This window comes from Pectinophora gossypiella, chromosome 24 (genome assembly GCF_024362695.1).
Source record: "Pectinophora gossypiella chromosome 24, ilPecGoss1.1, whole genome shotgun sequence".
NCBI classification, from domain to species: domain Eukaryota; kingdom Metazoa; phylum Arthropoda; class Insecta; order Lepidoptera; family Gelechiidae; genus Pectinophora; species Pectinophora gossypiella.
Window position 1 is genome coordinate 2,472,239 of NC_065427.1, and position 14,484 is coordinate 2,486,722.

General features: G+C 37.5%; 2 protein-coding genes across 2 annotated transcripts; both read right to left on the reverse strand.

Annotated features, from left to right (window-relative positions):
- Nucleotides 1-1,647: 1,647 nt before the first annotated feature.
- LOC126377952 (trypsin 5G1-like) lies at nt 1,648-5,685 on the reverse strand. The gene is made up of 4 exons (XM_050025986.1): nt 5,552-5,685; nt 4,194-4,431; nt 2,551-2,694; nt 1,648-1,809 (listed from the first exon to the last, which is right to left on the reverse strand). The coding sequence occupies exons 1-4, from the start codon at nt 5,683-5,685 to the stop codon at nt 1,648-1,650; spliced, it is 678 nt and encodes a 225-aa protein (XP_049881943.1).
- Nucleotides 5,686-8,710: 3,025 nt separating this feature from the next.
- Nucleotides 8,711-13,313, reverse strand: LOC126377953 (trypsin-1-like). Its single transcript, XM_050025987.1, has 5 exons — nt 13,238-13,313; nt 11,873-12,239; nt 9,701-9,956; nt 9,212-9,361; nt 8,711-8,866 (listed from the first exon to the last, which is right to left on the reverse strand). Exons 1-5 carry the CDS (start codon nt 13,311-13,313, stop codon nt 8,711-8,713), a joined length of 1,005 nt encoding a protein of 334 aa, XP_049881944.1.
- Nucleotides 13,314-14,484: the final 1,171 nt, after the last annotated feature.

The window sequence follows — 14,484 nt, forward strand, 5'->3', positions numbered from 1 at the left end:
AATATTCACTCAAAATTAAAAATTCTTGATGTATTTAGCAGAAGACAGTCATAACAATACAAATAAAATAAATAAGCTGCACTAGCAAATACAGAAGTACTTAATTTCTGAGAGGTAATCAGAGCATAGCTTAACCTGGCGGTAATAGGAGCGTTTACCTTAGTTCATCTTGCGATGGATTACCGCTGTATACTTCACAGAATAGAAAAATGAGGTTGGAAGGGCCATATGAGAGCGAAACGCGCGCCATGCAAGTATGCGCAAATAGTTCATACTTCAACTTTGCACTCCACTCGTCCGCAAACTTTACGACACACGGAGCTCCGCGATATATTTTTTTGACGTGACTTATTGTAGATTTGCTGCAGATGGCATTAGCTACTTGGCCGGAAAATGAGCTTTGCGATAGTATATTAAAAGGTCGTCTTGTGCATTAATAACCTGCAGGGCAACAAATCAAATATCGACTATCATATGAGATCCCTTCTTATCGCAGGAAACCTAAAAAACACTATGGTATGATCAACTATTTATCAAAAAAAAACTTACAAAAGTAATGACAAATTTGCAGCCTATCAAATAAACTATACATTGCCGGTAAAGTGGCTATGGAATATGAGAAGCGTAGAGCTATCGTAGTTATCTGTTTGCAGGAGTAGACGTAAAAAAGAGCGGGGTTGCACTGGCGACAGCGGTCAATCAATCAATCAAATCATTTATTGCACAAATATGGTATTTAAGGTGGTAACAATAAATAATATTTAAGAACAACATATTTGGCCATAACATAGGCATGCAAATTTGTTAGTGTACTAACAAGTCAAAGAATAAAATTAAAATAGTCAAAATACAATGAAAACAATAAAAAAATAAATAAAAAAAATACTCTAATAGTTAGGTACATGTCAAAAATGATGGTTATATTAAGTACATTCATGTTAATTAAAAAAAAAAGTTATCAAAATTCAATAAAATCTTTAATTTTGTAAATGTTTTTTGCTACAATCCATTTATACAATTCTTTCTGAAAATCATAGCGGTTCTCATACAAAATGCGCATTGGGGCCTATCCATCCTCCATCTTATAAACCGAGGCCTACCCCAATTAGGATTTAGTTATGAACTTATATTATGTTGTGTAGCACACTTATTAAAAATAGTACATTGCACTTACTACCAACAGGGTGTTATGGAAATGCGACCAAGTCGTCACGCCGATTCAAAACGTCATAAATAAATAATAGGTTAGTTTCCAACTAGTCAGATCAGTTACTTTTTACTAAACATCAAAACACGAAATTACTATGGAATTTATATGAAAAAACAACCTTTGACGTTATGGAAAAACGTGACAAAATGTCGCACTTATTATTTTTCTTTTTTTTTAAATATGTAATGTGTAAGTTAAATAGAAAAAGAAAAACATTTTTTATTACCTTTAGATATTTCTTTATTCATTACTTAATCAGAATTTCATAATTAAAATTATTTTTGTTTTTATAACACTTATCTGTGCTTAGGGAAACTCACAAAGAAAAAAATTAAATCAAAACTAATCATTCCATTCAATTTTTCACTTTATTTCATAATTTATCTCTGCCCTGAGAAACTACCCAAGTATTTCATTTCCATTATTATGTACGTTGATCAGACGCCAGTATAATTCCTAATCCAGTCTCGTATATCGGGTTGTGTGACATTGATGTAAACACCGGGTATGTTGCGACCACAGCCGTACCCGAAAGTAGAAATCCCCACCAGACGTTCATTGACGCCGTGCTCCACCACCGCTGCTCCACCGCTGTCTCCCTGGAGATAAAGAAAACAAAAACATACTTAAGTAAATATAACCTAGACCGAGCCCTTCGAAGCACGGAATCGTCATATTTTTCGGACAATCAGGTGATTGAAACCAGGAAAATTCTCACAAATTGTTTTTTTTGTTTGTTTGTTTTAGGTATGTCCCCATCGGAACTCGAACCAAAGACTTCCGGATCGTAAGTCCAACGCTCAACGACTGGACCACGAAGAATGGTAAGTACATGATTTATACCAGTTACAAAGGGCAGGTGTAAAAGTCATGGAAAATACAAAACGTAACTTAATGTGTGTCTTATTTACGGACACAGCGTCGGAAGCACGTAATATACGATCCCGACGACCCGATTACTCTAGCCATAGAGGCAGCCAATCAGCTCGCGACACCAAACACTTCAGGACCCCGATACCGACCCCGCCGGCGTGGTCAACGATTTCCCTCATTCAGCGCTTATCGCTATCGACCCAATATTTTTTCCTCTCAGACGACTTTTCAGACGACAGTTCGCGCCCAACTGGGCACCCTCAGGCCTGTAGTTTTAAACGTTGTACCGGGTGAGAGCCTTCAGCGCTGCCCATTAATCCGGCCAAGTATTTATTGCCACCTGCGGCAAATCTATAATAAGTCACGTCAAAAAAAAAGGTTCGGACACTTTAAAAAACTCCTTAGCGATTAAAAATCTATTTGTTTATAGGATGTTAGTGTGATTAAAGCATATGATTTATCAGAACCTGGCAAGCATCCCGCTGACCTCCTCCAGCACAAAACATTCTGTCTGTCAATGTGTTGTTGTACCACCTATACTGCACCAGTTGGCACTCTGTCATCGACACTTGCATCAGCTCTACTTGTTGAAGGATATCCAAATACTCTCCCTGTAATGAAAGAAGGATTGGTTACCTAAGAAGCCAGTTTCTAAGCTAATTTAAATTAGAAAATAAGTCGAAAAGTAAAATGAGATTGATTTTTCATCTTCTTAGAGTGCATTTTATTTTGCATTTATCTTTGACCCAGTGAAGTCCTATTGATATCACGTGATATCCGGGATAAGTGCCCAGCTGAAAACGTTGATGGCGTTGGTCCTGGTTACTACTTACTGATGTAAGTAAGTAGTCGTTACATGAGCCATGTCAGGGGCCTATGGCGGCTCAATAATAACCCTGACACCAGGGTTGATGAGGTTGGTAATTCACCTCACAACCGCGTGTGGGTTAATAGAAGAAGATGGCAATAGGCTCACCCCTATTACATGAAACTCAAACATAACTGGCGAGAAGTTTTTTTTTTTTTTTTTTTTTTGACGTGACTTATTGTAGATTTGCCGCAGATGGCATTAACTACTTGGCCGGACAAATGGGGAGCGCTGAAGGCTCTCACCCGGTACAACATTTAAGACAACAGGCCTGAGGGTGCCCAGTTGGGCGCGAACCTCGGCTCAGGGCGTCGTCTGAGAGGAAAAATATTTGAAAGAATTAATCGACCCTAGTGGGTCGATAGCGATAAGCGCTGAATGAGGGAAATCGTCGACCACGCCGGCGGGGTCGGTATCGGGGTCCTAGTGGCGAGAAGTGGATGTATGATGTATGTTCAAATTTGGGATTCTGCAGCTAAAACCAATCTTAAGAAGCTCCAAACTTCACAAAATAAGCAAAATAAGGTCCTGTATCGCATGGATTATTTAACACCAACGGAGATAATTAACAATAAAACAAAATACTTTAATTTATCGTAATTATATAAATATAACACATGTGTACTAGTAAGGAAAATTTTAAATATGTCCATTCACTCAGACATCTCCTTCACCAAAAAGACACACAATCATTTATTTTTATTTTTAAGTACTGATAGCGTGTTTGTATATTACACTCTTGGATAACTACTAATAATCTTATAATAACTGTGAATTTGTAATTCTTTTTGAAAAAAAAAATATCTTTGACCTGATACACCTCTACTTGCCATGTTCTTTTATGTTTTGTGATACTTACCTTCCGAGGAAACATAATTATGTTATTACTCGAGTTTATAGTCAGGTTTAGTGTCTCTTTAGCAAGTATTCTGTATTTATTATTTTTTTTACTTTTCTTATTATTTTCTTTTTTCTCAAATACGTTACATTACGGTTTAGGTACTTACGTAATTATGTGCTTAGACTTTAGAGCCCAGTTCTTATTGTCTCACTGTTTTTTGATTCCCCAACCGGCTGCAGCTGAAAATCAGCGTCATAGTCTAGCTACAGCTAGGCCGTGACGGCCGTTTCGGCAATATGTATAATTATTATTAAGTAATTCAATTACCTAAGTATGTTTCTTGTATGCCGAATAAATATTTTTTCTTTCTTTCTTTCTTACTTATAGGAGAATCAACTTACTTTTTCTTCAGAGTATCCCCATCCAGCCACATGAATAGAATCTTTGATTTGTCCGTTACCAATCTTAATGGGCGCCACGAAATGTGTGATCCTCAAAGTTTTAAACAGCTGTAGCAGTTGGAGGTCGTAGTCAAACTCGTGCTGTTTCCCAAACTTTGGGTGCACTATGTGAGCCCTGATCTTCACCTTCGGACCTCTCAGTCTATGCTTGTCACCTACTCTTATGTAGTTTTCTTGGCTGCAAATATAAGTTAGAACTACATTTGTATGCGGTCCAGATTTCTTAGGGCCAGTTTTCCCCCACGTCAATATGGGAGAATGTAAAAAATAATCGAAAATGTAAGTGCAAGTATGATGTGTAGGCAGCTCGGTGACTCACACCAGACACCAGGGTTGATGGGGTTGGTAATCCACCTCACAACCTACACGATAGAAGAAGAAAATGATTCATCTTGCGATGTATGTACCTCTGTCTGGAAATATAGTCATGAACTCATTTTGAAAGTGTATTAAGTGTAATATATTTCGAATTAACCATTAAGTATTTGCCTTTACCTACAAGACTGAGAGACTATAAAAATAACGTGTTCAACTAAGTACTTCTTGTAAAAATCTATGGGATTTCTCTCACATTATGAACCATTATACAGGGTATTACTGACATCGTTACGAAAACTTTGAGGGATGATTGAGACCATGATTCTGAGTTGATAACAAGTGGATTTTTTTGTTACAACATTAATGTCTCTTTTTTTTTTTTTTTCGTTTTTTGAAATTATTTTCTATTCTATACTTTTGCGATAGAAAATTCCACTTGATATTAACTTAGAATAATGAGCTGAATCATCCCTCTCAGGTCACGACTATATTTCAATTGGTATGAACTAAGTACCCAAGTCTCACCGAGCTTTCTGTTAGACCAACGTGATAGGCGGTGAGCCGCATCGACGTCTATACTGGTCGAGCCAACTGTATTAGTGAAAACTACACTTATATGAATAACTCCGGTAAATCCAGAAGCAAGCCAACAAACCACAGGACCACAGTGATTATAATACACATACATACATACATAAACCCACGCCTATTTCCCACCGGGGTAAGCAGAGACTATAGAATTCCATTTGCTTCGATCCTGACACACTTCTCTTGCTTCCTCCACATTCATCAATCGCTTCATACACGCACGCCGGTTCAGAGTAGATCGTATTAAACCTTTTCTAAGGACATCTCCAATTTGGTCAATGCAAGTACTTCTCGGTCTTCCTCTGCCAGCCCTATCATCAACTTTCGCTTTTAGTGATTATAATCAGTGAGTTTATATTATACATATGTAAGTAAAATAATGTAAATCTTACCCACAATGTGCAGTAGTTAGCGCCCATCTTTGATGGATTAGAACTCCTCCACATATATCTGCGTAGTTCACTTGATACGGAGCCGCGTCAATGTCTATTTCAAGACCACCTAAAATTCTGGACTTTTCTCTCATTACCCTACTTCTTCTATTGTGTTAGTAGTTAGATACAAGACCGACGTGTCAGGGTGTTCCTGGGTGGTTAGCCAAGTTGCAAACGATTATGACAGTCGACAGTGACAGTGACAAAAATGTATGGGATTGACATGTCACCTTATGTCAAACTCATACGTTTTTATCACTGTCATTGTCGATTATCATAATCATTTCTATCGTTTCATAATGTTAAAATAGATATTTTTGATGATCGACAGTGACAGTGATGAAAATGTATGAAACTGACATATCACCTTACATGACTTCATGTCAATCCCATACATTTTTATCACTGTCACTGTCGACTGTCATAATCGTTTGCAACTTCGCTAAGACCCTTGGTGTCAGAGTTATATTCTCTGATATGGCTCATGTAACTGCTACCTACGTCTTTCTTTAAGTAAATAGTAATCAGAATTAATGGTTAAAGGTGGCTTATTTTATAAAATAAATAACGGACAGTAACCAGTAATGTAGGGAAGAGAGGCCTTTGCCCTGCAGTGGGACGTTGAGGGCTATTAATAATAATAATAATAAAGGCGTCGGGATATGACGACCCCATCGCCCCCTGGTGAATTCATCAGCGAACCTGGTGAATTCAACAGTGCAGTCAGTCTCCGCAGGCCAGCTTGTGGCGAGCTGTTGGTGAGTGACGACACCACGGAGCTGAGATCCCCCGAGAGTCGGTCAGGCCCTCCGTCTCTGGCTTGCCTTCACTGGCCGGCCGGAGTGGACCCCAGCGGGGGCCGCAGAACTCTCACCTCTGGCTTGCCTTCATTGGCCGGCCAGAGTGGGGCGTTAGAGCTATACGCTCGCAGGGTGGAAGTGAAAGATGCATAAGTCGCGAGTTGGTGAGGCGGGTAAACCGCCTCGCAGAAAGCGGTGTACACCTCTCGACACCCTGAGCTGTTCACAACCAACCGACGCGACTGGACAGCAAGGCAGCAAGCCTTGCTGTCCAGTCGCGTCGGCTAGATAGGTGGCCCATCCAGGGAGTGGCGAGTCACCGCCTGCTCATTTATCCATGTTTACCAACATTGGTCGAGCAGGCGCCATAGTCCCCCATAGCTCCAGTCTCCCGGTCCACTAACCCCCAACCCAATAGCCCAGTTCCCTTTGTTCCCATAATCTGCAATAGTCCTACACGAACCGGGGATTGTCTTTGGGTGCACTCCCATAGTGCATACAGGGATAATCGCCGGTTGGTGTCACACCACATTTAGATTAAACTGTCTTAAGGGGCCTCTACGTGTTGGCTTCGGCCCCACGCACGCCTTCCAAAAGTCCGGGCCTCCATAGGCCCGAGATATGAAAAAGACATACAATAATAATAATAATAACCAGTAATGACGTATAGTCTAACAACTATAAGGCGGTTATCCCACTTTCCAAGCCACGAAGGGAAAACCAGCTCAATACAGGTTAGGTTTCATACCTCCGAAAATGCTTTTCTCGAGAATGTCGGTTTCTTCACGATGTTTTCTTTCACCGCTGGGCACGTTTATGATCCAAATATGAATTCAAAAGCTTGGTTTAGGCTTGAAATAGAAATCTCTATTATACCATAATATATAACTTAAAGATTACAATCATTAATATACTACTGACCCATACACTAAAACAGCATTTAAACTTAATAACAGTTGGAAAAGCAATAGCATTTTAAATCAAAACTATTACGCAACTGATTTTTCATTGCTAACAAAGATTCCAAGTCACAAATACTTTGTACAGTTACTTTATATTATAAGTGAGTTTTGTATCACGTAACGTTTTTCTTGCTTGTCTCAGCCAATTATTAAAACAAGTAATAAAATATAAAATCAAATTATGACTACAGTTTTATGTCTTGCCTTTCACTTGCAATAGTGTCTTTGTTCCTTGGTTTCTAGAATACGTTTGATTATTTTGTTCCTAGCATAAAGTGTCCCACTGCTACATTGATTTAAGTTTACGCGGTTATCATAATTAAAGCACATAATAACGGGTCCCACTGCTGGCAAAGAGCTCCGCTTTTTTTTTTCATTCTTCTCTGTTCCGAGCGATCTGGGGGTCTAAAATCGAAACGTATTGCATATCGTTTCTTTTAGATGAATTGCTTTTTTAGACAATTTGATATTTGCGCACATAAAAGTAAGTGCGCAATGTTAAAAATGTCAATTTTAAGTGAATTTCTCTTCTCCTTATCGTGTGGGTTGTGAGGTGGAATACCATCCTCATTGTGAGAGTTATGATTGAGCCGCCAAAGGCCCCTGATATGGCTCACGTAACAATTACTCCCTTAATACATCAGTAAATAGTAACCGGGACCAACGGCTGTACGGGCGAATTGCTTCAATATTTTAACCTTCCTGGACGAAATAAATACCGCCTGAAGGACAAAATACAAAAACTCACTTCAATATGTACCCACTTTTCTAGCCTGGCCATTCAATGAGATGATGAATTTATACAAAACCTCAGGTCTACCTCTCTGTTTGACATGATACTGTAGATTTCTCTTAGATGGAATTCACTATTCAAATTGGCCAGAAAAACGAGAACCGTCGAGAGTTCATACCTGATAGACGTAAAACACAACCACACCTGATGATCTCCAGTACACCTCGGCCCAGATCAGATTACCAAAGATTATATTGAAAAGAACAGGTCCAGTTTCAGCCGATTGCGGTAAGCGTTGAAGAAGAGAAGTCTTTAGCGGGATTTGTATCGGGTAGAAGGTGGCTGGTATTAGGTAACTTAGAATAGTAGCTGCTACTTTTGTATTTACGGGGCTACTTCTTTTCAGACAGGATGATAAAAGTTCCGTCATTAGGATGCTGATCTATCTGTTTTGATGAACCTGTATTACGATTACAATGCTTATTGTCTTTTCACTAATTTCGTCACATGGATATATGTATTCGTAGAAAACACAATGATAAACTAAAGGAAATGTATTAACACTTTAAGAAAACAAATAAAACACATGTTTTTGAGGTTTTTCTCTTTCTGTCACTCCTCTTCATTGAAGGTTTACGCCTGTGACTGTTTTGATCCAATCTCTTACTTTGGCAACTTTGCTATAGACACCGTAGGACCCTGGAGTGGCACACCCGTACCCAAAAGACACCATGCCTAGAAGACGGTCGTTAGATACCGCCGGCCCTCCTGAATCACCCTGGAAAAAAAAATTGGGTGTGAACCAAAAACCTTTTGTCCTGCAGAGTTCATAACTTCTTATTTAATAGTATAGGATGAGATACTTTGAATCATTAAATCTAGCTTAGAATACAATCGTAGAACATTTATTGGTCGATACGAGAATGTCTTTTTCAGCACTACAGTTATGTACATATTCATCTGCTTCCTCCTTCCACATTTTCAGAAATTTTGAAATCAAGGTGCCTCTAGTAGCTCGTACCCTTGAGATTTCCTCTAAATTATGTAATCAAGAATATTCAGAATTTTCACAGCGATATTCTTCTCTTACCCATATCTCGAAAATTTGTATTGAATAAAATACCTGACAAGCATCTTTTTTTCCTTCTGAGAATCCTGCACAAAACATCCTCGGAGTTAAACTACCTCTAAAGTAGGGAAACGGTACTGATTGGCAGTGCTCCTTCGATATTATTGGTACCCTCACAGCTCTTAGCACATTGGAATATGGACCCTGTAAACATACAAAATATTGTCAAAGGTGTTAATGGATCTAACATTCCTATGGAACAAGGCTTGAGACTTTGTGGCAAAATTTGACTCTATGACAAAAAAAATACCTTTGGTGAAAGCAATTGGTTCAGGTAAAGTAGATAACCGCGTGGAAAGGTTAGAATCAAGTGGCAAATAAACAGTAGCAACTAAGAAGCTTAAGTTTTATACATTTTGAAAGTTTTTGAAATCATCTGACGATGAATGGCAATGGCATCTGTAAAACAGTTATTAAATTTATTCTGTAGACTATTCCTTTTGTTGCGAAACACAACACTTCAAAATAAACTGTGAAACTTACGTTTTCTTCAGTGTTGCCCCATCCAGTCACTGTGATAACTTTTCCAATCACCATGTCTTCAATATTAGCCACCTTTATAGGCTGAATATTGTCATCGAATTTCAGATTCTCCATTAACTCCAATACTTGAAAGTCAAAGTCGAACGGATGTTCTTTAGTCTTTGCGAACCACAGCGGATGCACTGTATGACTCTTTACTAGAACCTTCTTGCCTTGATTCAAATACTTCGATCCGACCCTTACGTACGGCTTCTTGCTTTGGAATTCCAAAATTGATTAATTATTATAATATTTGAAAAAGAATGCATGAGAAAGATGTTGTAGACTTGAAGACTATCGGAAGTTGTAAGCTGAGACTAATAGAAGAGCGAACCATAGCAAACCCTTCGTCATCGAATACCACGATGGGACCACTTTATATTTGTCACTGTATAAATAGGCTTTATAAAAATATAGGGTTGCCTTACCTAATTCTGGAGCGTTTTGTGTAGGAGGCAATTGTATGTGTCATTTTTTTGGTGTCAATTTACGTCATCGGATACCACCTTGAAACTTGGCCCATTCGATAACGGTCATTAAGAAGTGCAAAAAAACTGGGTTGCCTCATAGAGCATTCCACAGTCGGTCAAATTAAGAGGGGCAAACATTTAAAAATTTACGTACTATGATGAAAATTATACCGTTCAATAGTTCGGATAACCTGATTCATAAAAAAACATGATTGCCTGCCCTCAGCCTGGAGCATTTCCTAGTCTGCCTAATTTTACCTCTATGTCAGTTAGTCGTCCAGTTAGTAAGTCTTAAAATCGTTGATTGAACATCATGGGACCGTGTTGCGGTAGATTTGTCTAAAAACTGTGATCACTTGGTCAATCTAGCCTATGAAATACGCTTTTAGCATGATTATACATTAATCAACAGTCAAATAAGACTTATTTGTCAAATATCTACGACATCGGACTATTTAATCTATCCCGCTCAGCCGTCCAAAAAGCTGGGTATCCACGGGGCGTCAAGAGTGAGTTGCTCCAAAATCGCGCAGCTTCATCGTCTTCTAGGCAGCTTCATAGGTACCAGTTACGTGTCGTGTTGTAATGTCAAGTCAAGTCAATATTTACATCAACAGTCAGACTATTCCCATCCAAACTCTGATGTATTATCATCTTCGGGGCTTCCTATTCGCCGGCCTGCGTTGGCAACCAACAACCTTGGCCGAAATTAGTTTTCCTTAGCCGGCGCCGCCTATACTCTAGCCTCGACTGTACTCGTCCTACCCGAAGCCGTAATCGGGCAACCACTCCTCAGATGCTCCAAGATTAGGTGAGGCAACCCTATATTTATAAAGCCTATTCAAACAGTGACAACTATAAACTGGGCCCATCGTCGTGGTAGTCGATGACGTAGGATATGTCACAGTCCGCTCTCGTTCTACACGAAACGTACAAAATTAGAAAACTATAAACTGTAACCAAGAAATAGAAGAAATTTTGATGATGAAACGGAAAGAGATACCAAAGGTTTTGGCTATATGAAGAGATTAGTTACAAAACAGACCACTTTTATGAAGAGTTCTATGAAGTCATTTCTGTTCTTAATATAAATATATTTTCAATAGCTGTTGGGTTGTTTTAGAGCATCAACAATCTTTAGGATCTATCAATATCACTGGTCAGTGGCAAAGAAATATCGACATGAAATAAGTTAAAGAAGTTGCTGTAAAAGACATAAGTACGTAGGTATATATATATATATATATAATTGTATTGGTTGTTCAATTTCGCTCAATGCCGATATTATTATTATTATGTCATGCTTCACTCGCATCGCATACATGTAATAATAAAATGCATTTATTTACCATAAATAAAGTGCAAGCATGAATTCATTTTTAACACAAAATATAGTGGTTGATTAGGTATTCAAATTTATAAACACGTTACCTACAAAAAGTGAACTTTATTTAATATTTGAAAACGAAATGTGACCACAAGCATTGAATGCACGTAAGGATAGTACTTGGTAATTAGACGTACGATTATTTTAAAGTTAAATAAATAATATTAAAAGTGTATACCATGATTCTAAAACCAATATATTATGTAACTCTAAAGTATTTAGTAATAGTATATGCAATTCTTAGTGCTTAAAACTACTTAATGTTTTCTCACTTACCCGCAGTGCCCTGCTGTTAGGACCCATTTCTTATCAATAATCGCTCCACCACAATTTGAACCGTAAGCAACATGATAAGGATATAAATTTATATCAACTTCTTGACCACCAACAATTTTATCACCAGCATAATTACCATCATCGTACTCGTCTCTTTCTTCTGTATCAGTTCTTTTGTTGTTATTGTCAATTTTTTCTAGATTATAGTCAAAGTTGTCCACGTCGGGCACCTCAGTAGGTTCTGAATATTGTTCAATGTCAAGTCTCGAAAGATCATTTTTTCTATTCTCATGCGGCTGATCCCAGATTGGAGCCTTTGCCAAGCTTCCTCTATTGATTGGAACTGGAATAATTATGAGATCGAATTCTGAAAAGAAACCGCCAATATCAACAACAACGTTAACATTCCTATCAATATTGTCTTCTTCATTATCATATTTGGCGGCTCAATTATAACCCTAACGCCATGGTTGATGAGGCTGGTAATCCATTTCATACCTCATACGATAGAAGTAGACTGTCATATTCCTTGATAATCCATTGAGCTGTGAGGTTTATGTTTTCTCATACCAATTTCTCGAAATACCTTCACCACGTAGACACGGTGTATGTGGCAAAAATAAAATAGAAATGGCGTTAGCAAAATTCAAACCATTGTTTGTACAATTGCTGGTATGTGGCAAGATGACATATAAATATGAAAAGAAAGAAGTGACATACTTGCTGGCGTAGTCTGTGGCAATATTATTAATAACACAGCGGTCAGCAGGAGAAAAATAAACTGCATTTTAAAATATTTTATCGGTACATTACGTTTTTATGCCGATCACAGTAAAGTCTCACTGAATACATTCAATCAATAGTATGCTTGCTAAAGTTAATTTGTCGTGAAATTGATTAATCGGCTTTTTAGTAACTGCCTCACCATGCGTAGGGAAAATAGACATTCCTAAGAATAAAACCTATTTTGTTTCTCCTGTAACTTGGCTTCAATTCAAATTGTGTTTGTAAAAAGAAATCAAAGACATTATATACATTTATGATGACACAGTTTTAGTCCAATCTGAAACGTGAAGAGCATTTTTTGTAATATCCGTCGGAGCAGAAAAACTTTTCAGAAAGCTAACTATTATTAAGGATGTGATATATCGAATTGTTCACGGAATAGATAGATAAATACTTAAGAAATAACTACGGAACACCCGATTCGGATTTCAACTTCGCTTTTAGCCATATTTTAGCAGTTAACCATCCGTGTCTGTGAAATTAATTTGTTTATCTGGTGTTTCACAAAAACCTTATCATCGAGCAAGCACCAATGATTCTTACGTGTCGAATTTGATAAGCGCGTTGGCTAAACCTTACGTATTCTTAGTTGTTTTAATTGCCTTTCCTTGTTAACATAACCGATTGGGACTTTCGCTGGCTCTGGAAAATTCATTTTTCATTCAATCACATTCCAAAATTGTATTGTGTCTGCAAATTTTCTTCGTGTTTCGCTTAATAAGTGTTTGAGTTTCGATTTGACGTATCTGGCCAGCATAAGTCTACTTAAGTAATCGGTTTTGGTCAAATATAAGCAGCCTTCTTGCATTGGATTTCCATTTCTGCTCGTCAACTTGTGAAGTCATGTGGAAACGAAAATTCTTAATTCAAAAATGTACCCGAATTATCTTTAATAATTACGCTCACTCCCAAATTCACTTAAGAAAGAAATAACTTAGAATGCGTGTAGCTAACTATCAACCCGCAGTTGAATAGCGAGGTGGAAGCTCCATACACATTCGGCTATACAGGTTGTGAGAAGCAGCAGCAGTTTTAGATGGATGAGACGTTCGTTATGTAAAAAATGACGATTCAAAGGGTTACTATGTTACCTACTGAATAAAGATATTTTTGAATTTGAATTTGGAATTGAATTTGAATTCCAGTTGATAGAGGACAGGTCTGAACCCAGCTGTGGACGTATATAGGTTGTTTATATTTTGTTAAGCATTTAGCTGCTACTGGGATTATTGTATATGTGATAAAGTTACGTAAATGCAATTATTAAAAACAAATCACTTTTGTTCTTTATAGTTCCAAAATTTATGATAAGTTATTGTTCGGTCACCTTATTTTTAACACTGTTGCTGTCTACTGCATTTTTATCACTGTCACTGTCTAGTGTCGATTGTCATAATCGTTTGAAACTTGGCTAAGACCTCTGAAATGTTTGCTGTCTCTATTGCTAGAGTAATCGTGTCGTTATGACGAAGTAAAAATTACAAATATTTTCCTATTTTTTCTTCTTTTTTACGTAGGATTGGTTTAATATTTATCTTTAAATAGTATTATAATTTTGTAATCATCCCTAAAAAATCAAAAACAACGTTTCGTAGTCTAATTTATAGTTTACAGTGGTACTATGCTGCCACCTAGAGCTCTTTTCATTAACTACCAGTACTTATAGTTTGTGACTAGCGCCATCTAGTAAGTCTTCCTAGAACTACTAATTTTGCATTTGTAGCGAAAACTTTCATTTCATGTTCTTTTTATTTAAATTTATAGTCTATCATTAATTTTAAAATAAAAAGTATCACTATAATTTATTATTCTAACTATTAAAAGGA

Excerpts from the sequence above, each read along its gene's own strand:
- LOC126377952 (XM_050025986.1), bottom strand. The coding sequence starts at position 5,685 with ATGAGAGAAAAGTCCAGAATTTTAGGTGGTCTTGAAATAGACATTGAC. Across the intron at positions 4,432-5,551 it reads CTAACTACTGCACATTGTGG|CCAAGAAAACTACATAAGAG; the intron begins GTAAGATTTACA and ends TTATATTTGCAG. Across the intron at positions 1,810-2,550 it reads GTCAGCGGGATGCTTGCCAG|GGAGACAGCGGTGGAGCAGC; the intron begins GTTCTGATAAAT and ends CTTTATCTCCAG.
- LOC126377953 (XM_050025987.1), bottom strand. The coding sequence starts at position 13,313 with ATGAATTTTCCAGAGCCAGCGAAAGTCCCAATCGGTTATGTTAACAAG. Across the intron at positions 9,957-11,872 it reads CTAACAGCAGGGCACTGCGG|CAAGAAGCCGTACGTAAGGG; the intron begins GTAAGTGAGAAA and ends GGAATTCCAAAG. Across the intron at positions 8,867-9,211 it reads GAAAAAAAGATGCTTGTCAG|GGTGATTCAGGAGGGCCGGC; the intron begins GTATTTTATTCA and ends TTTTTTTTCCAG.